Raw genomic sequence first — 23,122 nt, 5'->3', positions numbered from 1 at the left:
TTGAATCGATTTCTTTTTTAATCACCTCTAATGTATTTTTCCAACCTTGTTTTTTGACCTTATTTTTTTTTCTTATCTTGTCAATACAATTTCAATTTCCATGTGTTTTTTTTTTTTGTTTACTTTTCACTTTTCACTTTTCACTCTTTGTTTTTTGTTTTTTATTTGTTTTCTTTTATTGCTTTCTTGTATTTATGTAACTCTCCAACTTTATTTTTATTTTTTTTTTTAATTTTTTTTGAACAATTTTCATGTTTTAGATTCGATAGTGCTGGATTTTTTGAAGCATTCATTTTGTTTTTAGCTTTGCATTGTATTTTACGAATTTTTTTTTTTTTGAATGCATATTTTAGACATTTTGCAAAGTGAAATTTGAACTAACTAACTCCATTAATATTTTAAAACCTATAGTAGTTGCTATATATACTATATGATCAATCAGGTCAACATGACCAAGAGACTTGGGATCAGAAATAAAAAAAAAAAAAAAAAAGTTAACCCAGGAATGTGCATTCAGGATTAAGTTAGTACAAAAATTTAATAGAAATACAAAATAAAAAACAAAAATATACGCTACGCAAAAATTTTAAAAAAAAACATATTTAACTTGAAAAAATAAAGAAAAAGAAAAACTATGTGAAGCAGAGACAGACGTAATGTTGATTAAATACGGTTTACTCGTCCCGGCCGTTCTCTTTCGAGATTTCCCAATCGTTAGCAATCGTCCAATCGTCATTGCCTTGTTCGTTATTGCCGCCTGGTGAAGGAGGAGGAGGGAGGTCGCGGTCGCGGTCATCCCTCTCATCACGGTCATCCCTCTCATCATGGCGGTCGCCACGGTCGCCACGGTCGCCACGGTCATCCCTCTCATCACGGCGGTCGCCACGGTCGCCACGGTCATCACGGTCATCACGGTCGTCACGGTCACCACGGTCACCACGATCACCACGATCACCACGATCACCACGGTCGCTACGATCACCACGGTCACCACGATCACCGCGGTATCTGGAGTCTCTGTCTCCACGGCTACCACGGCTACGATCACCTCCTCTACGACGATCATCATAGTCACGACGGCGATAATCATCGTCGTAACGACGTCTGCGAGGAGGAGATCTATCGCGACGGTAGGGAGAACGGGATCTGTCCCTGGTGTCACGACGAACTTCGCCCTAAAAAAAAAAGAAGTTAGAAAATCAATCAAAATATTTCAAGAAATATTGAAAACCTACATCAGCCTTGAGAGTCACGACAGATCCTCTCAGATCTTCATTGCTAAGCTTGTCCAACACGGTATCAACATCGCGTTCACTCTCAACCTCAATAACACTTATCCGTTTATTAGCAAGCGTTCAAATGCATGTGCTTAGTGAGTAAAAAAAACAATGGGACATACCCAGTGCCATCTCGGTCACGTGAAACGTCAGCAAATGACACCTCAACATCTGCACGACGAGCAAAATCTTTCAGATCCTAAATTGGTGTTGTCCTCCCCAAAAAAACCCCTCCCCCGAGAGGTTTAAAAAAGGACAAATTAGTTAATAAAGAAATACTTTAAAATCATACATCATGAACTGTCTGTGAAGTGGAGGAAAACTTCCGCATCCTGAAACGCACGAATAATCAAACGCCATTTGGAAAGAATTAATAAAAAAATCTCTCGTGGTCTTCCTTATTTGTGCCACAAATAAAAAACGGATTGGGAACAAAAAACAACGGAGAAAAGGAATATAAAGAGCCGCCGAGGTGGAAGAGCAAGTACAACAAAAAAAATTAGAGCGGAGGAACAACCCAAGTAACAGGAAACCAAACGCATATACATGGATGGATTAAAGGAAGGAACAGCGGCGGCGAGGAAAAAAAAAACCATACAGTAATGCACAATAAAAAGAAGACCTGCGCTGCTATACCCAGGTTATATCAGGAAGCAATTCGTTCTACAAGAGAGAATAAACTCCTCCAAAAAAAATAAAAAAAAAAAAGAAAAGAAATAGTTCAAAAGTTGATGTTAGGAAAACGGGAAAGAAACTCACCTGCCAAGTGGTATCAGATGGGAGATTAGAGGCCACAATTTTGAAACCGCCACGTTTGACGCGACGGTCACCGCCAGGACGACGATCATCGAAACGACGTTCACGGAACGAGTCACGATCACGATCACGATCGTCACGACGACGCTGAACCTTGGCAAACTCGATGGTCAAACGACCGCCAAAAAAGTCTTTGCCATCTATGACAGATGAAGGTCAGTCACAATAAATTAATAAGCACAGCGCGAAAAAGCTAAACAGTCGTACTAAATTCTAAAAAGATGCATGTGAGATTATGAATACAAGCCACGTTGAGATTTCAACATACCATCAACAGCATCGCGAGCATCGCGAGGGTTTTCAAATTCGATGAATCCCTTTAGCCAGTCAGTCAGCACTCAATCAATAAAACTAAAAAACAATCAACTCACAAATCCATTCATAAGCTTGACTTCAACCAGTCTGCCGTATCCCTTGAAATAATCCTCGACATCGGCACGCTCGACTAGATGAGACAAAAAAAACATCAGACATGACCAAGGACATCATAACACAATAGGAAACCTACCATCACGACCGACGGGTCGGATATAAGCACGAACATCAGAGTATGACATGACGTAAAATAGAAATATATGACCCAAAAAAAACAAAGCTTTGGAATGTGCTTGATTATATAAAAATATATGGTCAGAAAAAGAATGATGAAGGGCAGCAAAAGTGGGCACCCCGAGGGTTGCCGGCCGGGTAATCCAACCAGGGTCCATTTTTCCTTGGGCTGCGTCGTCAGGAATTGGTTTATATTTATGTATGGCCAGCCAAAATGCCACAGCTTCCAAAACCAAAATTAAAAGTCAATCCGATAACATTCAATGCACCGGGAGCGTCGTTTGCTGCACGGCCACCGCTGGCCAGTCAATTTCAAGCTGCCCAGGTTAAGCCGGCAAAGGAGGACGAAGTCAATGAGTTGGGACTGTCAGAGCAGGAGATTAAGATCCGGCGCCGCAAGTTTTTGTCGTTTGCAGCCGGTTCATACGCCGTGTTTGTTGCAGGTGCATACTGGTATTTGACCAAAGGTGTTGCCACGAACGAGACGTTTGAAGACGCGGTACCACGCGACACGACGCCAATTTTCGACGGCCTGGCTGAAGGTTACGACGACATTGTCAACCGGGACGAACTATTTATGCTGCTGTCACTATGGCGGAAAGGAGTGACGAAGCAATTGAAGGTATCATGGCATAGTTGCACTTACTGGTATTTGTTGAGCTTACATAGGCCTACAGGGAGACGTGCTCGAGGTTTCGTGCGGGACTGGCAGGAACATCAATTACTTGAACTTGCCACAGTTTGACTCAATCACATTCACCGACACGTCATCCAAAATGGTGGATATTACTAAGGGGAAATTCCAACAAAAATATCCCAAGTTCGAGTTTGCACGGTTCGTTGCCTGCAAGGCGGAGGAATTGCCGGCAGACAAAAAATACGACACCATATACGAGACGTTTGGACTATGCTCGCACGAGGATCCCATCAGAGTTCTGCACCACTTGCAAACCTTGCTAAAGCCCGGAGGCAAGATCATTTTACTGGAACACGGCCGCGGCACTTGGGACTTTATCAACCGCATCCTGGACAAGAACGCGAAAGCGCGGGCCGAGCATTTCGGCTGCCGATGGAATCTAGACATTGGCGAGATTGTGCGCCAGGCCGGACTGGCGATTGAATCTGAGAGCAGGTCGCACCTGGGCACTACCTGGACCGTGGTCACGCACAGAAAGGACGACAAGGCGGCCGAAGAGGCTGCCAACCGGCGTCCGAGGTTTTTGATTTGGTGAACGCCGGAGGATGAGTAATGAGTACTGTACATAGTTAGTAATCCCTGCCAGGGGCGGGTTGGGGTTGGGGTTCGGCCTGGGCTGCGGCAGGCCCGCCGGTTTGGGCTTAGAGGCGTGCTCGGGGCCGCCGGCGCTACCCTAACCCGTATGTATATAAATTGACAGCATTTCCCGGCTTTGCCCTCGCCCCGCCCGCGCTGCTGCCCTTACCCCCGTTTTGATTGTCTGTCCCTGATTAGTAACACTGCCGCTAGAAAGCTCAGGGTGACATTAACTTGTTTACTCGATTTTCTCAATGGATTCTCTGGCTGTTCCTCGCACGGCTGCCCAGGCGAAGGCCTTCGTGGCTCCGTCATCGTTTTCGTTTCCCATGGCTCCGTCAGACTTGACGCCGCCGTCAGAGAACAATCAGCACCAAAATGGGGACCAGCAACAACAACAACAGCAACCACAAGATGTTAAGCCGTCTGTGGGTCTGGCTCCATCCACGCCTGCTGCTGCTACTGCCGGCGCGTCTGCCAGTGTGTCCGGCATCATTCCAACGTTGCAGAACATTGTCGCAACCGTGAACCTCGAGTGCAGGCTAGATCTGAAGACGATTGCCCTTCATGCTCGTAATGCGGAATATAACCCAAAGGTATGTGTATAATCAACAAAAAAATTGAAAAAATATATAAAAAAAAAAGGGGTGGAAGCGAATGTTAACCGGTTAGCGTTTTGCTGCTGTGATTATGCGTATTCGTGAGCCAAAGACGACGGCGTTGATCTTTGCTTCTGGAAAGATGGTGGTTACCGGTGCCAAGAGTGAGGATGATTCCAAACTGGCGTCACGGAAATATGCCCGAATCATTCAGAAGCTTGGTTTTAATGCCAAGTTTATGGAGTTCAAGATCCAAAACATTGTCGGATCATGCGATGTCAGGTTCCCCATCCGGCTTGAAGGCCTTGCCTTTTCTCACGGTCACTTCTCGTCATACGAACCCGAACTTTTTCCTGGCTTGATTTATCGCATGGTCAAGCCAAAAATTGTGCTACTGATCTTTGTGTCGGGCAAGATTGTACTTACCGGTGCGAAAGTGCGGGAGGAAATCTATGCCGCTTTTGAGGTACATTAGAAAAAAAAAAAAAAAAAACCTGATAGAGTATAGTTTTGATTACTAATTTCTTAGGCAATTTACCCAGTATTGAGTGAATTCCGAAAGCAATAAGCCGTCGGCGGTAAGAAAACCGAAAAAAAAAAGCCAGGCAGCTAACAACAACATCATCATTTGCATCATCTTCATACCGTCTTGTATGTATTTTATATGTATAAACTTAGCAGTAAAAGACTGGCTGCTGTGTACACTATGTTTTTTTTTATTTTTTTTTTCTAAAGTTCCCATGCATGCATGCATGTATATATTGGGACGCTTAAACTACTATAGGGATGGAGCATTTGTGGTTCTTTTTTTTTTTTTTATTTTTATTTTTGTAATTTGTTTTCTAGTACTTGTATTCTTGCAGTGTTACATACATAACTAGACTCAATGCAATGGTTACGTAAGTTACAAACCAGGAAATCGTCTTACATATCACGGTGTGGCTGGGGAGCTGCTTATCGCCAGTGGCCCGCGTGGCCGCCACGTTGACTCAGTGGCTGAGTTACCCTGCCGTCAGAGATAACGAAAGCTTTTTGCCAAAATCTGTCCCAAAAACAAAAATCAAACGAAAACGAACTCGGATTTGCCCAGTGATCCGTATTATAGTCATTACTCATTGCAATAGTGGATTAGTGGATATTAGAAATGTGCTCGTGCAGATCTTGAGATAGACACAACATATACATACACACTACATTTAGCATGAGACCAGCGGCCATCAGGCGGCCATGGCTGAGCGTTCTGATGCTGCCAGGCCAATTCAGCATAACAGCATATAAGTACTTGACCGGCGTTAGTCCCGGGTTGACCACGGCAGCCGTGCTGGCGGTCATGCTGTTTACTCATGATTCATGGCTGTTTATCGCCGTCACGCTGGCCTGTCATGCCTGCGTGGCCGGATTCACCGTAAGGGCTTGCTATGGCATGTTTAATACTTGGAAGCGCACGCGGGCCTTGCTGAGGGCGGCATGTGAAACTGCGTTTGATTGCGACGACGAGAACGGCGGCGCCAGAGTGGTGGGCCATGACAAAAATCCTGAGAGTGACCGGTGCCATCAACCGCGACCGGTCGTGCATGCCATTATTATTCCTTGTTATAAGGAAACATTAGATACGTTGCGAGAAACGTTGGCAATGTTAAGCGCGCATCCTGGTGCCAGGAAATATTACGACGTAAGTCAATTTTTTTTTTTTTTTTTTTTTTCATTATCCTTTGGGCTAACGTGGGGTTTTTACCATAGATATATCTTGCCATGGAAGAATCTGAAATTGAAGCCGATTTTAAGGCAAGTCAGTTGATTTGCGAATTTGGCACCGGCGGCTTGTTTAGGTACGTCAGTTTCACGATGCATCCTGCCAATTTGCCCGGTGACGCTCGAGGCAAGTCATCAAACTTGGCATGGGCTGCCAGGATCGCATCAGCCCGGTATGGCGGTGGCCACAACGATGACGATGATTATCAACATGATGAAGACAATGCGGTAGTGGCAACCGAGGACGGTGTCGTGGTCGTGACCGTGATGGACGCGGACTCGCATCTGCTACCGGCATATTTCGACGCCGTGACCGCGTACTGCTGCCGTGACCACGATGACGACGGCATGACCATGTTCGTACCGCCGATCGTGTTCGACCGTAATGCGGATGCGATTTCGCCGGTCGTGCGGTGCGCCGACATGTTATGGTCCGCGGCAGGCATCGCCGGCTTGTACGACTCGTCCATGATCACGACACCCACGTCCGTGTATTCGGTCACATTGCGGTTGGCACGCCACGTCGGGTTTTGGGATCGCGGGCCGGAAGCGATCGGTGAAGATCTGCACATGTTTTTAAAATGTTACTACGGGACTGCCGGCAAGTTGACTACCGTGCCCGTGTACGTACCGGCTTCGCACTGCAATGTTGAACATGAGCAGCAACAGCTAAAGATGACAACGACGACAAGGAACGTGGTGCAACGGTGGATGCTGTCGCACGAGGCTCGGTTTCGGCAGGCGTGCCGGCACATGTGGGGCATGGTTGATTCCGGCTACGCCATTAGGCATGCCATCTCGCTAATCAACACCGTGACATGCGACCAAGCCGACACATGCCGATGGCGGGTGCTCGCTCGCACGATCGTGCTTTTGCATCGCATCTACGAAGCCCATTTCCTGCCCGTGCATTATTTTGTCAACGTGATGGCATGCTCGATCTTGCCGTTACTCATACCGTTTGCGCACCCATGGGCCGGGTTCACGTTACAACTCACCAAGCAACTTCGCACGGCTGCTTTTTTGGCAGTCATGTTGCAACTAATTTTGTACGACAGGTTCCATGCCGCATCGATCAAATGCCGCCGGCATTTCGTAATCAAGGCCATGACCGCGCCGGCTACGCCTGGTCATGTGCAACGAGCGATGGGCACGATCGGGTTTAGTGATCGCAAGTTGCAACATGCCAGGCAGTGGCATTACTTGATTGATTACGTGTTGTTCCCGATCGCCGGAACCATGTTTGGTGCCGTGCCGGCCATTAACGCGCAAGTCATGCAATTCGCGGGCACGAAATTCGATTACCAAGTTTCCGTCAAGCCTCGCCGACCGTTGCCGTCTGCGTCGTCGTCGTCGTTGTTGTTAATAAAGGTTTAATATATGCGATAGACTTTAAAAAAAATTGTACAACACAAGTAATTAATACGTCTTTACGTCAATGATTAATATAATATATATGTATATTATTGCCTGCCACACATCAAAATTACAAAAACGAACAACGTCATTCAAGATCTAATAAAGAACTTTCAATAAAACAAAAAGAATGACTATAATAACCTCTGAATCAAAAAAAAAAAAAATACAAATAACAATTAAATGAGTGACCTGACCAGTTGTCTTTTTTAAAACCCTGCTCCCCTTTCCTTTAACCTTTCCCAAAAAATAAAAAAACATGAAACATTGACTAATAATAACCTCATTAAAAAAATAAATAATTGCAAAAAAATGAACGTGGAATGCAAAATGAAAAAAAAAAAAAAAAAAAAAAAAGAATTAAAAGTTATTTTTTACCCCCCAAAAAAAACTCCCTTAATAATAATTGAAAAAAAATGAAAAAAAAAAGTTTTCCGTAATGGTGTGATCTGACAAATGAGTGAATGAGTGAATGAGTGAATGAGTGAACGAGTAAATGAAATGAGTGAGTGACAAATGAGTGAGTTAATGAATGTGAGAATGAGTGTTGAACCAAATGCATCAAAAGGTGATTGAATGAATGAGCGAACAGGAAAGACGAAAGAAAAGAAAAGGGAAAAAAAAAAAAAAAAAAAAAACGTTTAGTAAATAAACGACTTGATGACGATGAATGATGCAAACTTGACTTTAAAAAAAAAGAAAAAAAACAAAAGAATTGACATGTGGGAACAAGCGAATACATATACACATGTAACAATGTGGTTGATGATATCGCAAAAGAAAATTAAGCCATCATCAAAGTCTTGCAAAAACCCGAATTGAACTTACCCAACCGCAAGTGTATTTTTTTTTTGTGGTTTTTTATAAAATAACACAACATGAAGCCGAATCTCGTTGATCGACCAACAAGCTCGCCCTCGTGGCAGCTTCAAACACGTTATCAACACCTTCACCGGTTAATGCCGAACATTCAAGATATTTTCTGGCCCCAACTTGCCGAGCAACATATTCAGCCTAAAAAAAAACATGTAAATAAGCAATAAATAACCAACATCTAAATCGATATCGTACTTCAGATGGCGAAACAAATTTTTGACTTCGTTTCCGCATTTCTTCAATCGCACGCGGATCATTCCGCAAATCTTTCTTTAAGCCGACCAAGATTATTGGAATGCCAGGACATAATTCATTAATTTCAGTTATCCACTAAAAATAAATTAGTTTTAAACCAGGGATTAAAATTTTGTTGAATCATACTTTTGAAGACACGTTATCTAATGAATCTGGAGTATCGACAGCAAACGCAACCAAAATGACGTGCGCTTTTGAATATGACAACGGTCGCAATCGCTAGACAAACATAAACATCACGATTGCAATGATATGCAACAACTTGACAAACCTCGTATTCTTCTTGTCCGCTATTTTTAAAAAAAAAAATTACCGGTTAATATTTTGTCTGATCAAAATGACGAATAGTTAGGGTAAACACGTACGCGGTATCCCATAACGCAAGTTGAACCGATTTGCCATCAACCTTTGTGAAACCAATGAGTGAGCGCTCCAGGGCCAATATAAAAAATTTGTACATACTCTGCAATCTGTCACGTATGTTTCAAACACGGTCGGTAACTAAACCCGGCACCATAAACTCGTTAGCAACTTGAGATACGGTACCATAATTTTGGCATATCGGTTTTTAATTCCATACATGTTCCTGTAAGTAAATAAAAAAATAATGATGAGTCAATAATGATTGTTCAAACGCCGACATGTACGCAAATGCATTTTACCTTTGGAAATTCACCGAGCGTGAACACGCTAAGCAGCGAAGTCTTGCCGCAAGCACCATCGCCAACAATAACAAGTTTCCTATATTTGTTCACGCGCGACAAGCATTCATTCAATTAGGAATCAATTCACGCAAAACACAAAAACCACCGATGGCTGATCTGGCTCTTACCTTCTTATAACATCACGGCTGGCCATTGCAGTTACTCCAAATGTTCAACTCGCAAGCAATTATATGTAATTCGTTGTTGTTGTTGTTGTTGTTGTTGTTGTTATCTCGACAATGGTTGTGCTCGTCAACACAACAACAAAAAAAAAAAAACCAAAGGCTTCAAAAGATCAGGAATGGGCCGTTTTTGTAAACGCAAATTGATTTTACCTTCAATATGTTTAGCAACGCCGGTTTGTCTGACACGTCGTGGCAAGGATTCGGTTCAGTGGGTTTCGATGTCAACAACAGTGTGATTTGCATATGCGCATCCTTGTGCTTTCCTTGTTCGGGCGCACAATCAAAATCAAATCAAAAATCTCGAGTCAACACAGTTTCCCCGCCCTAAAGCCCTAAAGCCGGGTAACTTTGCACGTGATCTACATTATTACTAACTTGTTATTAATCTGTGTTCCTTACGTAATGCAATTTATTACTCAATACAACCAAACTTCATGGCCGGCCTCCCGTGTAAATCAAGCTGCCGATGCCGGGCTTGCTCACGACCAATGCATCGTCAATCTCTTTCTGACTAATGCCGGTAAACCTGACCTTGTAATACTCCTCCACTAATGCTTTTTTCACCCTTTCGACCTTGTCGGCAGGAACCAAGTGCACCGTGCAGCCACCGAACCCGGCGCCAGTCACGCGACTGCCTTTGCTGCCGTGAGCTAGCGCAATCTCACAGATCTGATCCAGCTCGGCGCATGACGCGTTAAATTCAGTGGCCAGTGAATGATGCGATTGATTCATGAGCTCACCCAAGCCTGCAAACAGGTCGTCCGACGATTGCGGCGGCGCCAGCAGCAAGGAAAGGTAATCCAGCACGCGCCTGGCCTCGGCATACACATGATGCGCCCGGCCGTGCAGTTGCAACTTGACGTACCTTACCGGCGTCTTGGTCAAAAACCGGTCGGTCAGTTTTTCGACCGTCGTACCCAGCAACTCGGCTGCCTGTTCCGTGGTGTAGCCCTCCCTGCGCGTAAACACTTCATCCACCAGGGCTTGCATGACCCGCAACCGTTCGCGGCCCTGGTTCGTGTCATTGCCATCCCAAGCTTGCGCGTTCTTAACCTTGTCGTAGTATGCATCCAAAAACCCACGCAACGTGCCGGTGCCAATGCCGCCGTCCTGCACCAGGTCGACGCCGAACTTGCGCGCCAACACTTCAGCCGCGATCGCGACCTCGACCACGCGCAAGTTGTAATTCACCGGAGCGGTTAAATGCTTGTTTGCGGTCACTAACGAGTTTGCAATCAAAAATGTCAACCCGGGGTCTGTGTCCGGGAACCGGAACGGCGTGCATTTGAGTTCAGGACGGAATTGGACGTACAACGCATGATCACGTTGTCCAAACACGGAAGCCGATTGATCCATGCCACCTGAAAACACGCCAACGTGTTGTTCCGACACAATGGCCAGCTTGGTTAGTTCATGCTTCGTCACGGCGTCGGACTGGCGGTTCGATCGTAACGTGGCCAGTGCGGCCGAGCACACGAACGCTGCTGATGATGATAAGCCGCTCGCAGCCGGTACGGTTCCGTCAACAAGCACCTGCAGGCCAACCACTGCAGGCCTTAATGATGATTCCTGCTGCTGCTGTTGCCGCAGCAGGGCCTGTTGAGCAACCAGGAAGCCACATTTAAAGTAGTTTACCCACGAATTCTGCGTCTTGTCAATCTCAACCGGCGATCCATCCTGAGCAATCTCAAACACGGCATCAGCAAATCTGGAATCCGAATTCGTCAACTCGACCTTGCTGTTGTTGGCGCCGGTGACCCGGACAAGCATGACAATGTCGTTTTCGACCGCCATCGGCAACACGGCAAAATAACAGTAATCAATGTGCTCGCCAATCAAGTTAACCCTGCCGGGCGATCGGGCTACGAAATCAGGCTTTTCCCCGCCGAACCTGGTAGCAAACAGGTCAAACAAGCGACGGTAGCGATCTGATTGATCGATCGTGGCGTACACGTCATCCAATGACGTGACTTCCGGAACCACATCGACAGTCATGACGAGATCAACCCAAATTCAAAACAGTAACGGTAAGCCAAAATTGAAATCCCATTCCAAACCAGCGACAGCAATCGGGAGGAGGATCTTGGATATATATATGTATATATTTAAAAATATATATATATATATATAATATATCTACGCGGGGGCGCAAAAAAAAACGCCACGCGCTTGCGCTTATTGCTTGCTTGTGAATATTAAGCGCTGGCGCCGCACGGTCATCCATCGGCTCTATTATGTAATTGTTTAGTCATGACAGTTGCCTGCGAAATAAGGTTTCCATTTGCGCAAACTCAATCTCGGGTCGGCAAATTTTGGTTCCAAAAATCAAAAAAAAAATTTGGATTTCCAAAGCATTATTACCAAGTGCCACATCACGGGTCTTTCCACCATGACGGATTCAGCACAGGTGTTTGATGAACAGCAAAAGCAGCTTGAGCAGCTCGAAGCAGTAAGGGAAAAACGTCAGGTCTCACCCGTTCCTGACAATGTTGTACCTGCCAGCAAAAAAGTAAAGCCGGACAACACTGACGACGACTCCGGCCCGCAAAACCATGCTGCCGACGACACGGCGCGAGGTACTGCTGGCGTGGCCCGCATCAAGCCTGAATTCTTACTTGCCAAAGATGAAGTCACGACCAGGGAGTCATCACAGCCTCATCAGCGAGGTCAAAACAAGAATCGCAAGTTTTCCAAGGCCAGGGAAGCCATCAAGTTATGCGAATCATTAATCACGACTGGTGATTGCAAGTTTGCTCAAGATTGCAAGTTTGAACATGACATCAACAAATACGTGGCTGCCAAGCCGGTTGATCTGTCTGGTTCTTGTCCGGTTTTTGAAGCCATCGGTTACTGCCCCAGTGGGGTTAAATGTCGATGGCTGTTTTCGCATTATGATCAGTCCAACGGCCAGCTCATCGTGGACCAAGAAAAAAAAAATAATAGTGATAATGGCGGCAAGGAACTTAACCGGATCAATCGGGACACGCAAAACATTTTGCAAAAGAAAAAATTCCCCACTCCCAAGAGTGATATTTTCATTCCATATTTGGATTCTTTGAAAGACACTAGTACTGCTGCTGCTGCTGCTGCTGATAATGCGGCAGCCTACGTCGAAGCACCGTTACGTGCCAGCGAAAAAAAATCGTTAGACCTGAGGGGCAAAAAAATCTTGTCGCCGTTGACGACCGTGGGCAACTTGCCGTTTCGCCGGTTATGTCGATATTACGGTGCCGACGTGACATATTCTGAAATGGCATTGTCTCTGCCCTTGTTGCAAGGTTCCAAATCCGAATGGGCCTTGCCTCGCACTCACACGTCGGACTCGACCGGGTTTGGCGTGCAAATCGCGGCTGCCAAGCCATGGCAGGCCATCAAGGCGGCCGAAGTCCTGGCATCAACCTGTGACCCTGCCGCGATTTCGGAGATTAATTTAAATTGCGGATGCCCGATCGATCTCGTGTTTCGATCCGGTGCCGGATCCGCGTTGCTGGATTCACCTGCCAAATTGGAACGCATGGTGCACGGCATGAACGCGGTCAGCGGTGACGTGCCGGTCACGGTCAAGATCCGCATGGGCACGCGTGATAATCACCCTACGGCGCAAAAATTGGTGTCCCGGTTGGTCAGGCAAGGTGACGTGGCTGGCATCACGTTGCACGGCCGGTCCAGGCAGCAACGGTACACGCGCACAGCGGATTGGGACTATATCCGGCAAACCGCACGAACAATCAGGCAAGTCGAAGCCGAACTGGAAAGTGACAGTATTGCGGCCGAGAGTGAACGAAGTGATCGCAAAAGGGTAAATTTTGTTGGCAATGGTGATTGCTATTCATGGAAGGATTGGTGGGACGGCGTGAACGAGTACGAAGTTGACAGCGTGATGGTGGCCCGTGGCGCGCTCATCAAGCCGTGGATATTTGAAGAGATTGATTGCAAGCAATATTTGGACAAGACCGCCACGGAAAGGTTGGACATGATTAAGCGGTTTGCCAATTTGGGATTACAACATTGGGGCACGGATGAATACGGATTAAACAATTGCCGCCGGTTCCTTTGCGAATTCTTGTCGTTTTCATGTCGATACGTGCCGGTCGGCATTTTAGAAGTCTTGCCACCCAAGATTCAAGATCGACCGCCACGATGGAAAGGACGAAATGAGTTGGAAACTTTACTGGCATCAAATGATTACAAGGATTGGGTCAAGATTTCAGAAATGTTTCTTGGACCGGTGCATGAGAGTTTTGATTTTAAACCCAAACACAAGAGTAACGCATACGAAGAAGGTTAAATTCAACGAACGATTGTGTATTTATAAAGAATGTATAGTTATAAAAATAAAAATAGTTTACTTTTATTTACTTTTTTTCAATTCCGTAGTTGGTTGGCCTGCCGCGATTTGATCACCAAGCTTGTTGTATTCGTTTGCCAACCCGTCAGCTTGAGATTTTAACGTGTCAAGATCGGTTTGCTTTTGTTTTAATTCTGATTTTAACCTTGCAATCTCGGTTGCCGAAGCTTCTTGTGCCGCATCAGATGATGATGATTTTGAACCGGCTTTCAATCGCGCGATCGTATCCTCGGCAGACAATAAATCAACCGCGAGCACGTACGTGCGATTCAAAATACTAAAATGGTGCGTGTTAATTTCAAGTTAAATAATCGTACAAACCCAGGTTATTACGGATTACGTACACGGACAAAAACAAGGTGAACCCGCACAGGTACATGTTGCGTTGGGAATAAAACTTTCTGGCTTGCAATTCAGTTCGATCATGACCAGCCGAGATGAGCTTGGCCGCATCCGAAGACTGGCCGGCCGTGCCCTGCACCCGGTACACGCGATTGACCGAGTCAATAAACAAGATGAGAATAAACACGAACGTGATCTGTTTCTCGTGTTAGCCCACAAAAACAAAAATCATGATGGGTTATCAATCAACCTCACCTTGAGAGTATATTGAGTCTTTGCCAACCAATCTGAGGTTGATATGAACGAAAACAACCTGCGGCGGGCGTTGAATGGCAGCGGCGTGACGATCAAGAAAAACGAAATCATTTCCAACACGAGGATCACAAACACCTGCAAACGGAATGGTCAAATTTAGCTTAAAGAAAAAGAAAAAACAAGCACTTTTCATACCAAAGTATAGTACAGCGTCATGATGATGAATTAATTTTTTGTAATTTGTTTATGAGACTTGTGAAGCAACGACAGTTTGGCTTGTGATTATTTATTTGGATACGTTCGTTGTTGGCATAACTGGCGAACCGCGGCGGTCGAGTTGCTGGTGATTGATTTAGTACGTCATCCGGTTACGAAAAAAAACTGTGATTTGCTCTGTCAACGAGAACAAAAAAATCTGTGCATTTATTTAAAACAAATTATCAAAAATGGGATTTTGAATGAAACGGTTTTTTTTGAGGGTGGTTTTAAAAAAAAAAAAAAAAACAAAAAACCGCAGTCATGTCAAAAGCTTACAAAGAGAATGCGCAAAACATAAAGAACTGGCTCGGAGTGATAATTTAGAGCTGATTGGCGGTGTTAAAGTCAACCAGGGCTTCCTTGACACGAACGGTCATGGTCTTTTCACCTTCGCGAACCCAAACGCGAGGGTCAAAGTATTTCTTGTTTGGCTTGTCTTCGCCATCGGGATTGCCAACTTGGGTCAACAAGTAATCCTTCTTGTTCAAGACGTAGTCACGAATGCCTTCCAAGTAAGCAAATTGCAAATCCGTGTCGAGGTTAACCTTGACCACGCCAGATCCGATCGCGGTAGCGAATTCTTGCTTGGTCGAACCCGAGCCACCGTGGAAAACCAAAAAGATTGGCGTGTCGTTTTCGGAACCAATCTTGGCCTTTGTGAACGCCTGGTGCTTGGCCAAGAGTTCGGGTTGCAACTTGACGTTGCCGGGCTTGTACACGCCATGCACGTTGCCGAACGCGGCAGCGATCGAAAAGTAAGGCCCGATAGGGGCCAGGGCGGAGTACACGTCGTAAATGTCTTCCGGCTGAGTGTACAACGCGGCGTTGTCCACGCCGGTGTTGTCCACGCCATCTTCCTCACCACCGGTGATGCCAATCTCCATCTCGAGCCACTGCTTCCACGGCGCCACGCGTTCGAAATACTTCTTGACGATGGCGATGTTTTCGTCCTTGGGTTCCTCGGACAGATCCAACATGTGTGACGAAAACAACGGCTCGCCGTGTTGCTTGAAGTAAGCCTCGTCAGCGTCAAGCAAGCCATCGAGCCACGGCAGCAATTTTTTGGCACAGTGATCGGTGTGCAAGACCACGGGCACGCCGTAGGCCGGAGCAATGGATCGGATGTAGTGGGCGGCGGAAATGCCGCCGGCAATGGAAGCCTCCTGGTCCTTGTTTGCAACGCCCTTGCCGGCGAAATACGCGGCACCACCTTGCGAGGTCTGCAAGATGATGGGCGACTTGGAATCACGGGCGGCTTCAAGCGCAGCCACGACGGTGGATGACGAGGTCACGTTCTACCCCAGCAGTTCGTTAGTAACACCTGGCATGGCATGCAACCGCAAAAATCAAATACGTACAATGGCTGGAATGGCAAACTTGTGCTCCTGGGCGTACTTGAAGAGCTGCAAAAAAACAAGTTAGTCAATCAAATCACGCCTGCAGTTCGATTCCAATTCCAAATTGAGCTCACGCACGTTAAGCACGTCGTCGCCGACGATGACGCCGGACTTGCGAGAAAGCACGTCGGTGATGGGCATTGTAAATTGAAGACAGGTGAAAAAACGGTAAAACGATTGCAGATTGGGAAGGGGCCAAGATGTGGTGAAGCTGCCCGGGCGCAAATTTCTTCCGTTAATATATATTGTCTTGGGTTGGCGCACGTGACTCGTCGGGTGGCTGCCCAAACCCGGAATCCCGCCCCCGCACTAACTATTACGCAAAGCAAAGGGCAAAAAGGAAGGACAAGTTCCGAACAAGTCCATCCGACGATATCCATTGCCGTTCGTAATCAATAAATGCCCGTGCAGACTGTCAAGACTACCCCGTTTGAGGGCCAGAAGCCAGGCACGTCTGGTCTTCGCAAGAAGGTAAGCAAGCCCGTGTTTGGCATATTGGCTGTAGATTGCGATGATGCTAAACTATTGCCAGGTCAAAGTGTTTCAGCAGGACCATTACACGGAAAACTTTGTGCAAGCCATTTTGTTGTCCATCCCGGAAGGCGCTGAAAATGCAAGCCTAGTGATTGGTGGTGATGGCCGGTATTACAACGACACGGTCGTGCGCACGATCGCCAGAATCGCTGCTGCCAATGGCGTGGCCCGCCTGATTGTGGGCCAGCACGGCATCTTGTCCACGCCTGCCGCGTCTCATGTTATCCGGATTCGTGGAGCGACCGGTGGCATATTACTGACCGCGTCGCATAATCCAGGCGGGCCGGATGCAGATTTTGGCATCAAGTATAATTTGGCAAACGGTGGTCCGGCGCCAGAATCGGTCACGGACAAGATCTACGAGGTCACCAAGGCCATCACATCGTATCAGATTGCATCAATTCCTGACGTACGTAGCAGCAGCAGCATATTTATTTATTTATTTATTTTTTAACTGATTTATAGATTGACCTGGACACGATTGGTGTCAAGACGTATGGCAGCCTGGTGGTGGAAATCATTGACTCCACGGCCGACTACGTGGCCATGTTGAAGTCAATCTTTGACTTTGACCTGATCAAGTCTTTTTTGGCATCGAACCCGTCGTTCACGGTGCTGTTTGATGCGTTGAACGGCGTGACTGGCCCGTACGGGCGAGCGATCTTTATTGATGAGTTGGGGCTGCCGGAGTCATCAGTGCAAAACTCGGTGCCGTTGCCGGATTTCGGCGGCCTGCACCCGGATCCGAACCTGACGTACGCGCACACGCTTGTCGAACGGGTCGACCGTGAACATATTGTGTTTGGGGCCGCGTCCGATGGCGACGGCGACCGCAACATGATTTACGGAGCCGACGGCGCGTTCGTGTCCCCCGGTGATTCGGTCGCCATCATTGCGCATTACGGCGCGGACCTGATTCCGTATTTCAAGACCGGCGGCGTGCACGGCTTGGCCCGCAGCATGCCGACGTCAGGCGCGATCGATCTCGTGGCCAGGGAAAAGGGCTTGAACCTGTACGAGGTGCCGACGGGATGGAAATTTTTCACGGCGTTGTTTGACGCCAAGAAGCTTTCGATCTGCGGCGAAGAATCGTTTGGAACCGGGTCGGACCACATCCGGGAAAAGGACGGGCTGTGGGCGATCGTGGCGTGGCTGAACATCATTGCCGGCCTGCGCAAACCCATCGGCGAGATCCAGCGCCAGTTTTGGCACCACTACGGCCGCACGTTCTTCACCCGGTACGACTACGAGAACGTGGACTCTGCCGGTGCGCAGCAAGTGATTGCGCACTTGTCGGACCAGATCAGCAAGTCCGAATTCGACCAGGCCGTGACTGAGGCCGGCGATTTTGCCTACACTGACCTGGACGGCTCGGTGTCGTCGCACCAAGGGCTGTACGTCAAGTTTGCCGACGGCACGCGCATCGTCGTGCGCCTGTCCGGCACGGGCTCGTCCGGAGCCACGATCCGGCTCTACGTCGAAAAGCACGAGCCCGACGTGACGCGCGCGTCCGAGCCGGCGGAGCAGTACCTGAAGGACGCGGTCGGGCTGGCCGTGCGCACGCTCGACCTGGAGAAGTACATTGGCCGCGTCGAGCCGGACGTGCGCACGTGAGGCATGATGATGTATATATAAGCTCTGTAGCGTGGTCTTAGTAATACATTACGTGACAGCAATGAGCAAGTAGTTAACTAATCGGTTACGTAACAGTGTGACCGGGCGTGCTGGTACGTACCATCCCGGGCAAGGGGCAAGGGGCAAGGCGGGCGTAGTATATAGTATAAGCCATACTACGCCCTCACTGTGCGCTTTCCTCTCTCCCGCTGTTTTTTCTCACCGTTATTTAGTAGCGCTGCGCCTGCCTTTTGGTTTGTACGGCGACTTTCTTACTGTGTACGATCAACACTACTGCGCCAGGTGAGTACCACCCCGACCCCGGTGGCCGCGCTCCCCCACGACAGGCTTTTTTTTTTATTTTAATTATTTTATGCTGTTGCACTTGCTTGCACGTTGCATTGCCGTCGTGATTTGTTGCCATTGTTGTTGCTGCTGCTGCTGCTGCTGCTGGCCGAACCTGGCTCTGACTGACGCGTGTGTCTTAGTGCTCCATCCCCCACACCACACCCCCACACCAACGTTCATCCCAGCCAACATGCCTCAGGAGACCAAGACAAGAAAGACAAGGGTCGGTGGTCGCAGAAAGAAAGGTACGCCCATCCTTTCATCCCTTGCATCGGTCGCGTGTTTGATTTGCTAATGCGGGTTTAGATCCTAACGCGCCCAAGCGTTCATTGTCGGCTTACATGTTTTTCGCCAACGAGCAACGTGAGGTTGTCCGTTCTGAGAATCCGGGCATCAAATTTGGTACGTCGTTTGTTGTTTGTTGTTGTTGGTTTTTTTTTTTGTGTTGGGCTGACACGCGTCGCGACACGCGCGCGCTTCTTGCTCGTTGCAGGTCAGGTTGGCAAGCTTCTCGGTGAACGATGGAAGGCACTTGGTCCCAAGGACAAAATCGTATGTTGAACTTGCACTATACAAAATTGATTTTTTTTTTTTTTTTTTTTTTTTAACCGCCCATCAAACAGCCTTATGAGAGTCGTGCTGCTCAGGACAAGAAACGTTACGAGGAAGAAAAATCGGCCTATCTCGCCAACGGTGGTGCTGCTGCTGATTATATCGACGACGAATAAATTGGTTGAAAATGTCGGTAGTTTAATTTGTAATACGTTGTTGTTCTTGTTTGTTAGTTTAAAAACGGATCCGCGGTTCAATTCAACGCGTGCTCATGTTTGTTTTATTCTTATTCTCCACCGGGTCTTTTGTTTGAGTGTTTTTATGTTTTTTTTTTATATTTCGTGTACACTTAGTTGTCCTTGTTTGTATTTGTAGTAGCTTTGGTCCTTATTTATTTTTATTCTTAGTTTATTATTATTACTATTTGTTCTTATTTCTATGCGTCACATGTATTTCTGATTGGCTCACAACTTGGAATCGTCACTGCCATCCCACGTCGGCCGGTCGAACCGCCACACCTGGTCGTCCGGATCCACGCCGGCAGACTCGGCAACCTGCCGTAACGGGCCCTGGTCTGCCACCAGTTTAAAATACCTGCGCTGCCATTCCACGCCTTGGTCACGTTCGCGCTTGCGCAGTTCACGTTGCGCGACTTCAATCTTCGATTTCTCCACATGGATCGTGTCGTAATCCACAACCTTGACCGCGTCCGCCACTTTGCTCCATGCCCGCCTGGTTTCGTACTCGGCTTGCGATTCGATCGGCTTCACGACTAATTGCGCAATCTCATGATCCTGGGTATCATAAAAAACTGATTCTTTCTTGGTCTTGTCATTTCTGATCGTCGACTTGCCGCTCCATTGACCCGAGATTGTGAATCGAGATTCCGGCTTGCCCGATTGCTTCTTTTTTGATGACGTTGTCGTTGTCGTCGTCGTCGTTGTTGTTGTTGACGACGACGACGATGACGACGATGACGACAGCGATGGCGCACTCTCCGGACCGTAAAACTTGGCCTTGAAACTGCTCTTCTTGCCCGAGAAATATCCCTTGCCGGTGTACTCAATCTCGGCCCGGAATCCGGACGAACTTTGAATCACGGTCGATTGTTCCAATTCGACGTACGGTGCGGCATAGATCAAGCCTTCGATATGCAACGACGGCAACGTGATGTAGTAATACTCGTCAAATTTCTTTAGGTAAAGCACGGCGTGGCCGACTTGCTTGACCGTGATTGTCGTCGTGGCAAACGATGCCTTTTGACCGTTATATCCTTGCAATTCGACCCCAAACACGTCGTTGTAGATTGCGTACGCGGTCACGGGTGGGTGGTGCGAAACTTGCTCGCTCACGAGCACGGTCGTGCCCTCGTCTTCGGTTTCCCACTTGCCCAAAAAAACTTCACCCAAAAACGGGTTTAACGGTTTTTTCTCACTTCCGAGCTTATCATTTCTTGAACTGTATTGACCTTTTAACGTGGCAATGAACCATCGCAACACTGCCAACGCCCGTTCCTCCGGATCCAAAATCATGGACGGCGCAACGAAAAGTGATGGCAATTCGGCCCAGAATCTAGAATACTCTGTCAATGACGTGGCTGACAAAATAAACGGTGGTGCCTAAACAAGGCATGGTTAGTAAAAAAAAGCAAACACCTTGTTTATATTTTTTTTTTATTAGAATTATTCAATGGTGTAACTAACCGTAATAGACGACAAGTCACCCTTGGATGATGCAAGCGATTTAAGAAACGTCATCCACGGTCCTCGCTGGGTCTATAAATATAAAAAAATCATGGTCAGCAATCCGTTCGTTTTTCGTTGTTGCGTTTCCCGTCAATTGTTGATTGCATTTGTGAACTTACGGCCGGCACCTCGTTGCTGACTTCTGGATTATCTGCCGGCATTTTTTTTTTTTTTTTTCTTTTTTATTCGTTATTAATATCAATGCAATCACGATTCTCGCGTATGCTTTAAACGTTTTGAGCAACCTTAGGCTTGTTGTTCCAAAAACAACACTTTTAACAATCAGCAGCGGCGGGCCGGCCGAACGAGTCCTGCTTAGTTGTAATTAAATGACTAAAGTGTGCCCAAACCCCAATTGCAACTTGCTTACCCTGCCCAGTTCTACACACATTTACATTTACATTTACATTTACATTTACATTTTATATTTACATGTTATATTTTATTTAAATCCTGTTGACGTTGTTTTGTAGTTTTTCGTCGTCGTCGTTGTTGTTGTGCAATTGGCACAGTCTCGTATACAAGCATGTATGCCGTGCCGGTCTGCTTCAGCACCTCACTCGTGCTCACCTGCCACACTTTCTCATCACTAATCCGCCACCACTGTCTCTGTCGCGGTTGCTGTGGGCCACCGGCTAATCGTTCGGTCGCCGTGCTTGCTTGCGGTGGCTTGCGCTTGTAACATTCGTAATGGCCGGCCGAATGCGTGCCGGAATGGCGGATCATGCCAACCAGCCTGTACGTTTTCTTGTTTGCCAGACCATCATCATCACCAGCGGTCGTGGTCGTGGTCGTTGCGGCAGAATAAAGCAACGACGACACGCCGGCTGATGAATACAACGTGATAAACTCCGAAACCTGAACCGCGCAATCGTTCCTGCTGCTGGCGTGGCCGTCAAATATCGATCGCGACAACTGCACGATCAGCAAGCCCGGCAGGTCATGCAACGACGTTTGCCGCACAATTGTCGATCTCACGGTCCGGGGCAGGTCATGCTCGATTTCGGCCGGCAGGTCGGCCGTCATGCTCGCGGCCGAGTTCGCCAACTTGCAAACATATTTGTAATACCCGACCGGGTCGCCGGCCAGCTTCGGCACAACGTCCACTCCGACGTCGTCGTCGTCGTCGTCGTCAGCTTGCAGATTGCGGGCTTGCACCACGCGTCGTGCCGTGCCGGCCAACGCGGCCAGCCTGCACGACTGGCACCCGTACCCGGTCACGTACTCTGGCGCCAGCAATTTGGCCAACAAGTCCTGGACGGTCGTGCTCGATTGTTGCGGCACGGGCAAGGTTAGCACGACAAACTTGCAACGAGACGTTGTTGTCGTGCGAAAACATTGTTGGCAGGTTATCGAATCCAACGTTGAGCCTTCAAACGGCGGCGCACCAGCAGTCGTCGTCGTCGTCGCGGCGTACTCGTCGGTCAAGGTTTGCAAAATCAAATGCATCAATTCGTGCGCGTCGTGTTGCGTGCGCGAAATGCGAGACTTGAAAATACTTTCCAACACGTGCAAAAAAGGCCATGGCGAGCTGGCCCGGGCGTACCGAATCGGCGTATTCAAATCTGAGATCATGATCAAAAGTGCTGATGATAATTTGTACTGCCGCACCCGGTCAGTGGCGAGGTATGATTCAAGCACCGAACTCGACGACAGGGCCTGCCAAACAACGCTGTCAGGGTTCAATGTAAAAAACATGATTCCAACGTGTCACGTTGCTTACCTGAAGAACCGAATTGGCAAAACAGTCATTAGACGGATTATGCAAGCCCACCGTGTACCTCTGTCGTTGTTCATCATCGACGTCGTCGTCGTTGCGGATCACGGCTGGCGAATAGAAAAGCAAGTAAGCCGCAGCAGACACGGCCAAGCTTGCTACTGCCGTGGCAATGCAAATCAATCGAGAATTGGCAGCTGCCGGCATGCCGTAACGAAACCGATTTCCAAACCCAACCTGGTCATGACGTATAATGTGGTTTACTATCGCTCTTTTTTGAACTGGTTACGTAACGGATGACACACACTTG

The 23,122-nt window shown here is 47.4% G+C and overlaps 13 protein-coding genes across 13 annotated transcripts; 6 read left to right on the top strand and 7 right to left on the bottom strand.

Annotated features, from left to right (window-relative positions):
* Positions 1–371: 371 nt before the first annotated feature.
* On the bottom strand, positions 372–2,707 carry V1514DRAFT_335705 (mRNA export factor). Its single transcript, XM_066928450.1, has 8 exons — positions 2,602–2,707; positions 2,465–2,538; positions 2,362–2,410; positions 2,301–2,306; positions 2,037–2,233; positions 1,400–1,476; positions 1,236–1,332; positions 372–1,175 (listed from the first exon to the last, which is right to left on the bottom strand). The coding sequence occupies exons 1-8, from the start codon at positions 2,648–2,650 to the stop codon at positions 675–677; spliced, it is 1,050 nt and encodes a 349-aa protein (XP_066781694.1). The 5' UTR covers positions 2,651–2,707; the 3' UTR covers positions 372–674.
* A 114-nt stretch (positions 2,708–2,821) lies between these two features.
* V1514DRAFT_158878 (S-adenosyl-L-methionine-dependent methyltransferase) lies at positions 2,822–4,240 on the top strand. Its single transcript, XM_066924521.1, has 2 exons — positions 2,822–3,264; positions 3,320–4,240. The coding sequence occupies exons 1-2, from the start codon at positions 2,857–2,859 to the stop codon at positions 3,872–3,874; spliced, it is 963 nt and encodes a 320-aa protein (XP_066781693.1). The 5' UTR covers positions 2,822–2,856; the 3' UTR covers positions 3,875–4,240.
* Positions 4,056–5,433, top strand: V1514DRAFT_335703 (transcription factor TFIID-domain-containing protein). Its single transcript, XM_066928449.1, has 3 exons — positions 4,056–4,511; positions 4,588–4,980; positions 5,044–5,433. Exons 1-3 carry the CDS (start codon positions 4,170–4,172, stop codon positions 5,080–5,082), a joined length of 774 nt encoding a protein of 257 aa, XP_066781692.1. The 5' UTR covers positions 4,056–4,169; the 3' UTR covers positions 5,083–5,433.
* Positions 5,434–5,576: 143 nt separating this feature from the next.
* V1514DRAFT_335700 (uncharacterized protein) lies at positions 5,577–7,808 on the top strand. The gene is made up of 2 exons (XM_066928448.1): positions 5,577–6,186; positions 6,255–7,808. The coding sequence occupies exons 1-2, from the start codon at positions 5,716–5,718 to the stop codon at positions 7,641–7,643; spliced, it is 1,860 nt and encodes a 619-aa protein (XP_066781691.1). The 5' UTR covers positions 5,577–5,715; the 3' UTR covers positions 7,644–7,808.
* Positions 7,809–8,298: 490 nt separating this feature from the next.
* Positions 8,299–9,966, bottom strand: V1514DRAFT_335694 (P-loop containing nucleoside triphosphate hydrolase protein). Its single transcript, XM_066928447.1, has 9 exons — positions 9,646–9,966; positions 9,476–9,554; positions 9,394–9,399; positions 9,276–9,314; positions 9,179–9,219; positions 9,085–9,103; positions 8,940–9,032; positions 8,754–8,888; positions 8,299–8,696 (listed from the first exon to the last, which is right to left on the bottom strand). The coding sequence occupies exons 1-9, from the start codon at positions 9,669–9,671 to the stop codon at positions 8,544–8,546; spliced, it is 591 nt and encodes a 196-aa protein (XP_066781690.1). The 5' UTR covers positions 9,672–9,966; the 3' UTR covers positions 8,299–8,543.
* Positions 9,967–10,073: 107 nt separating this feature from the next.
* V1514DRAFT_335690 (ribosomal protein S5 domain 2-type protein) lies at positions 10,074–11,832 on the bottom strand. Its single transcript, XM_066928446.1, has one exon. It carries the CDS (start codon positions 11,695–11,697, stop codon positions 10,135–10,137), a length of 1,563 nt encoding a protein of 520 aa, XP_066781689.1. The 5' UTR covers positions 11,698–11,832; the 3' UTR covers positions 10,074–10,134.
* A 220-nt stretch (positions 11,833–12,052) lies between these two features.
* V1514DRAFT_335689 (uncharacterized protein) lies at positions 12,053–14,056 on the top strand. Its single transcript, XM_066928445.1, has one exon. The coding sequence runs from the start codon at positions 12,092–12,094 to the stop codon at positions 13,988–13,990; it is 1,899 nt and encodes a 632-aa protein (XP_066781688.1). The 5' UTR covers positions 12,053–12,091; the 3' UTR covers positions 13,991–14,056.
* On the bottom strand, positions 14,022–14,949 carry V1514DRAFT_158497 (B-cell receptor-associated protein 31-like-domain-containing protein). Its single transcript, XM_066924520.1, has 4 exons — positions 14,843–14,949; positions 14,648–14,782; positions 14,395–14,588; positions 14,022–14,327 (listed from the first exon to the last, which is right to left on the bottom strand). Exons 1-4 carry the CDS (start codon positions 14,861–14,863, stop codon positions 14,054–14,056), a joined length of 624 nt encoding a protein of 207 aa, XP_066781687.1. The 5' UTR covers positions 14,864–14,949; the 3' UTR covers positions 14,022–14,053.
* Positions 14,950–15,225: 276 nt separating this feature from the next.
* On the bottom strand, positions 15,226–16,500 carry V1514DRAFT_310640 (uncharacterized protein; the record flags this gene model as incomplete). Its single annotated transcript, XM_066925777.1, has 3 exons — positions 16,381–16,500; positions 16,264–16,308; positions 15,226–16,200 (listed from the first exon to the last, which is right to left on the bottom strand). Exons 1-3 carry the CDS (start codon positions 16,441–16,443, stop codon positions 15,226–15,228), a joined length of 1,083 nt encoding a protein of 360 aa, XP_066781686.1. The 5' UTR covers positions 16,444–16,500.
* Positions 16,501–16,634: 134 nt separating this feature from the next.
* Positions 16,635–18,590, top strand: V1514DRAFT_310636 (uncharacterized protein). Its single transcript, XM_066925776.1, has 3 exons — positions 16,635–16,773; positions 16,835–17,245; positions 17,302–18,590. Exons 1-3 carry the CDS (start codon positions 16,702–16,704, stop codon positions 18,448–18,450), a joined length of 1,632 nt encoding a protein of 543 aa, XP_066781685.1. The 5' UTR covers positions 16,635–16,701; the 3' UTR covers positions 18,451–18,590.
* Positions 18,591–19,783, top strand: V1514DRAFT_335680 (high mobility group box domain-containing protein). Its single transcript, XM_066928444.1, has 5 exons — positions 18,591–18,753; positions 18,939–19,043; positions 19,105–19,200; positions 19,292–19,350; positions 19,422–19,783. The coding sequence occupies exons 2-5, from the start codon at positions 18,989–18,991 to the stop codon at positions 19,524–19,526; spliced, it is 315 nt and encodes a 104-aa protein (XP_066781684.1). The 5' UTR covers positions 18,591–18,753; positions 18,939–18,988; the 3' UTR covers positions 19,527–19,783.
* V1514DRAFT_335677 (uncharacterized protein) lies at positions 19,713–21,125 on the bottom strand. Its single transcript, XM_066928443.1, has 2 exons — positions 21,054–21,125; positions 19,713–20,969 (listed from the first exon to the last, which is right to left on the bottom strand). The coding sequence occupies exons 1-2, from the start codon at positions 21,105–21,107 to the stop codon at positions 19,815–19,817; spliced, it is 1,209 nt and encodes a 402-aa protein (XP_066781683.1). The 5' UTR covers positions 21,108–21,125; the 3' UTR covers positions 19,713–19,814.
* A 377-nt stretch (positions 21,126–21,502) lies between these two features.
* On the bottom strand, positions 21,503–23,044 carry V1514DRAFT_335675 (uncharacterized protein). Its single transcript, XM_066928442.1, has 2 exons — positions 22,819–23,044; positions 21,503–22,754 (listed from the first exon to the last, which is right to left on the bottom strand). The coding sequence occupies exons 1-2, from the start codon at positions 23,017–23,019 to the stop codon at positions 21,531–21,533; spliced, it is 1,425 nt and encodes a 474-aa protein (XP_066781682.1). The 5' UTR covers positions 23,020–23,044; the 3' UTR covers positions 21,503–21,530.
* Positions 23,045–23,122: the final 78 nt, after the last annotated feature.

This window comes from Lipomyces japonicus (assembly GCF_038497905.1).
Source record: "Lipomyces japonicus strain CBS 7319 unplaced genomic scaffold V1514scaffold_43, whole genome shotgun sequence".
Taxonomy (NCBI): domain Eukaryota; kingdom Fungi; phylum Ascomycota; class Lipomycetes; order Lipomycetales; family Lipomycetaceae; genus Lipomyces; species Lipomyces japonicus.
Note: the sequence above shows the minus strand (reverse complement) of the source record. Positions and strands in the feature narration are given on the sequence as shown.

Excerpts from the sequence above, each read along its gene's own strand:
- V1514DRAFT_335705 (XM_066928450.1), bottom strand. The coding sequence starts at position 2,650 with ATGTCATACTCTGATGTTCGTGCTTATATCCGACCCGTCGGTCGTGAT. Across the intron at positions 2,539-2,601 it reads CCGACCCGTCGGTCGTGATG|TCGAGCGTGCCGATGTCGAG; the intron begins GTAGGTTTCCTA and ends TGTCTCATCTAG. Across the intron at positions 1,477-2,036 it reads CATCTGATACCACTTGGCAG|GATCTGAAAGATTTTGCTCG; the intron begins GTGAGTTTCTTT and ends ACACCAATTTAG.
- V1514DRAFT_158878 (XM_066924521.1), top strand. The coding sequence starts at position 2,857 with ATGCCACAGCTTCCAAAACCAAAATTAAAAGTCAATCCGATAACATTC. Across the intron at positions 3,265-3,319 it reads GAGTGACGAAGCAATTGAAG|GGAGACGTGCTCGAGGTTTC; the intron begins GTATCATGGCAT and ends ATAGGCCTACAG.
- V1514DRAFT_335703 (XM_066928449.1), top strand. The coding sequence starts at position 4,170 with ATGGATTCTCTGGCTGTTCCTCGCACGGCTGCCCAGGCGAAGGCCTTC. Across the intron at positions 4,512-4,587 it reads ATGCGGAATATAACCCAAAG|CGTTTTGCTGCTGTGATTAT; the intron begins GTATGTGTATAA and ends TTAACCGGTTAG. Across the intron at positions 4,981-5,043 it reads AAATCTATGCCGCTTTTGAG|GCAATTTACCCAGTATTGAG; the intron begins GTACATTAGAAA and ends CTAATTTCTTAG.
- V1514DRAFT_335700 (XM_066928448.1), top strand. The coding sequence starts at position 5,716 with ATGAGACCAGCGGCCATCAGGCGGCCATGGCTGAGCGTTCTGATGCTG. Across the intron at positions 6,187-6,254 it reads GTGCCAGGAAATATTACGAC|ATATATCTTGCCATGGAAGA; the intron begins GTAAGTCAATTT and ends TTTTTACCATAG.
- V1514DRAFT_335694 (XM_066928447.1), bottom strand. The coding sequence starts at position 9,671 with ATGGCCAGCCGTGATGTTATAAGAAG. Across the intron at positions 9,555-9,645 it reads AGCCGTGATGTTATAAGAAG|GAAACTTGTTATTGTTGGCG; the intron begins GTAAGAGCCAGA and ends GAACAAATATAG. Across the intron at positions 8,889-8,939 it reads TAGATAACGTGTCTTCAAAA|TGGATAACTGAAATTAATGA; the intron begins GTATGATTCAAC and ends ATTTATTTTTAG.
- V1514DRAFT_335690 (XM_066928446.1), bottom strand. The coding sequence starts at position 11,697 with ATGACTGTCGATGTGGTTCCGGAAGTCACGTCATTGGATGACGTGTAC.
- V1514DRAFT_335689 (XM_066928445.1), top strand. The coding sequence starts at position 12,092 with ATGACGGATTCAGCACAGGTGTTTGATGAACAGCAAAAGCAGCTTGAG.
- V1514DRAFT_158497 (XM_066924520.1), bottom strand. The coding sequence starts at position 14,863 with ATGACGCTGTACTATACTTTG. Across the intron at positions 14,783-14,842 it reads TGACGCTGTACTATACTTTG|GTGTTTGTGATCCTCGTGTT; the intron begins GTATGAAAAGTG and ends TTCCGTTTGCAG. Across the intron at positions 14,589-14,647 it reads AGACTCAATATACTCTCAAG|ATCACGTTCGTGTTTATTCT; the intron begins GTGAGGTTGATT and ends CACGAGAAACAG.
- V1514DRAFT_310636 (XM_066925776.1), top strand. The coding sequence starts at position 16,702 with ATGCCCGTGCAGACTGTCAAGACTACCCCGTTTGAGGGCCAGAAGCCA. Across the intron at positions 16,774-16,834 it reads CGTCTGGTCTTCGCAAGAAG|GTCAAAGTGTTTCAGCAGGA; the intron begins GTAAGCAAGCCC and ends AACTATTGCCAG. Across the intron at positions 17,246-17,301 it reads AGATTGCATCAATTCCTGAC|ATTGACCTGGACACGATTGG; the intron begins GTACGTAGCAGC and ends ACTGATTTATAG.
- V1514DRAFT_335680 (XM_066928444.1), top strand. The coding sequence starts at position 18,989 with ATGCCTCAGGAGACCAAGACAAGAAAGACAAGGGTCGGTGGTCGCAGA. Across the intron at positions 19,044-19,104 it reads CGGTGGTCGCAGAAAGAAAG|ATCCTAACGCGCCCAAGCGT; the intron begins GTACGCCCATCC and ends ATGCGGGTTTAG. Across the intron at positions 19,351-19,421 it reads TTGGTCCCAAGGACAAAATC|CCTTATGAGAGTCGTGCTGC; the intron begins GTATGTTGAACT and ends CCCATCAAACAG.
- V1514DRAFT_335677 (XM_066928443.1), bottom strand. The coding sequence starts at position 21,107 with ATGACGTTTCTTAAATCGCTTGCATCATCCAAGGGTGACTTGTCGTCT. Across the intron at positions 20,970-21,053 it reads GTGACTTGTCGTCTATTACG|GCACCACCGTTTATTTTGTC; the intron begins GTTAGTTACACC and ends TGCCTTGTTTAG.
- V1514DRAFT_335675 (XM_066928442.1), bottom strand. The coding sequence starts at position 23,019 with ATGCCGGCAGCTGCCAATTCTCGATTGATTTGCATTGCCACGGCAGTA. Across the intron at positions 22,755-22,818 it reads TTGCCAATTCGGTTCTTCAG|GCCCTGTCGTCGAGTTCGGT; the intron begins GTAAGCAACGTG and ends GTTGTTTGGCAG.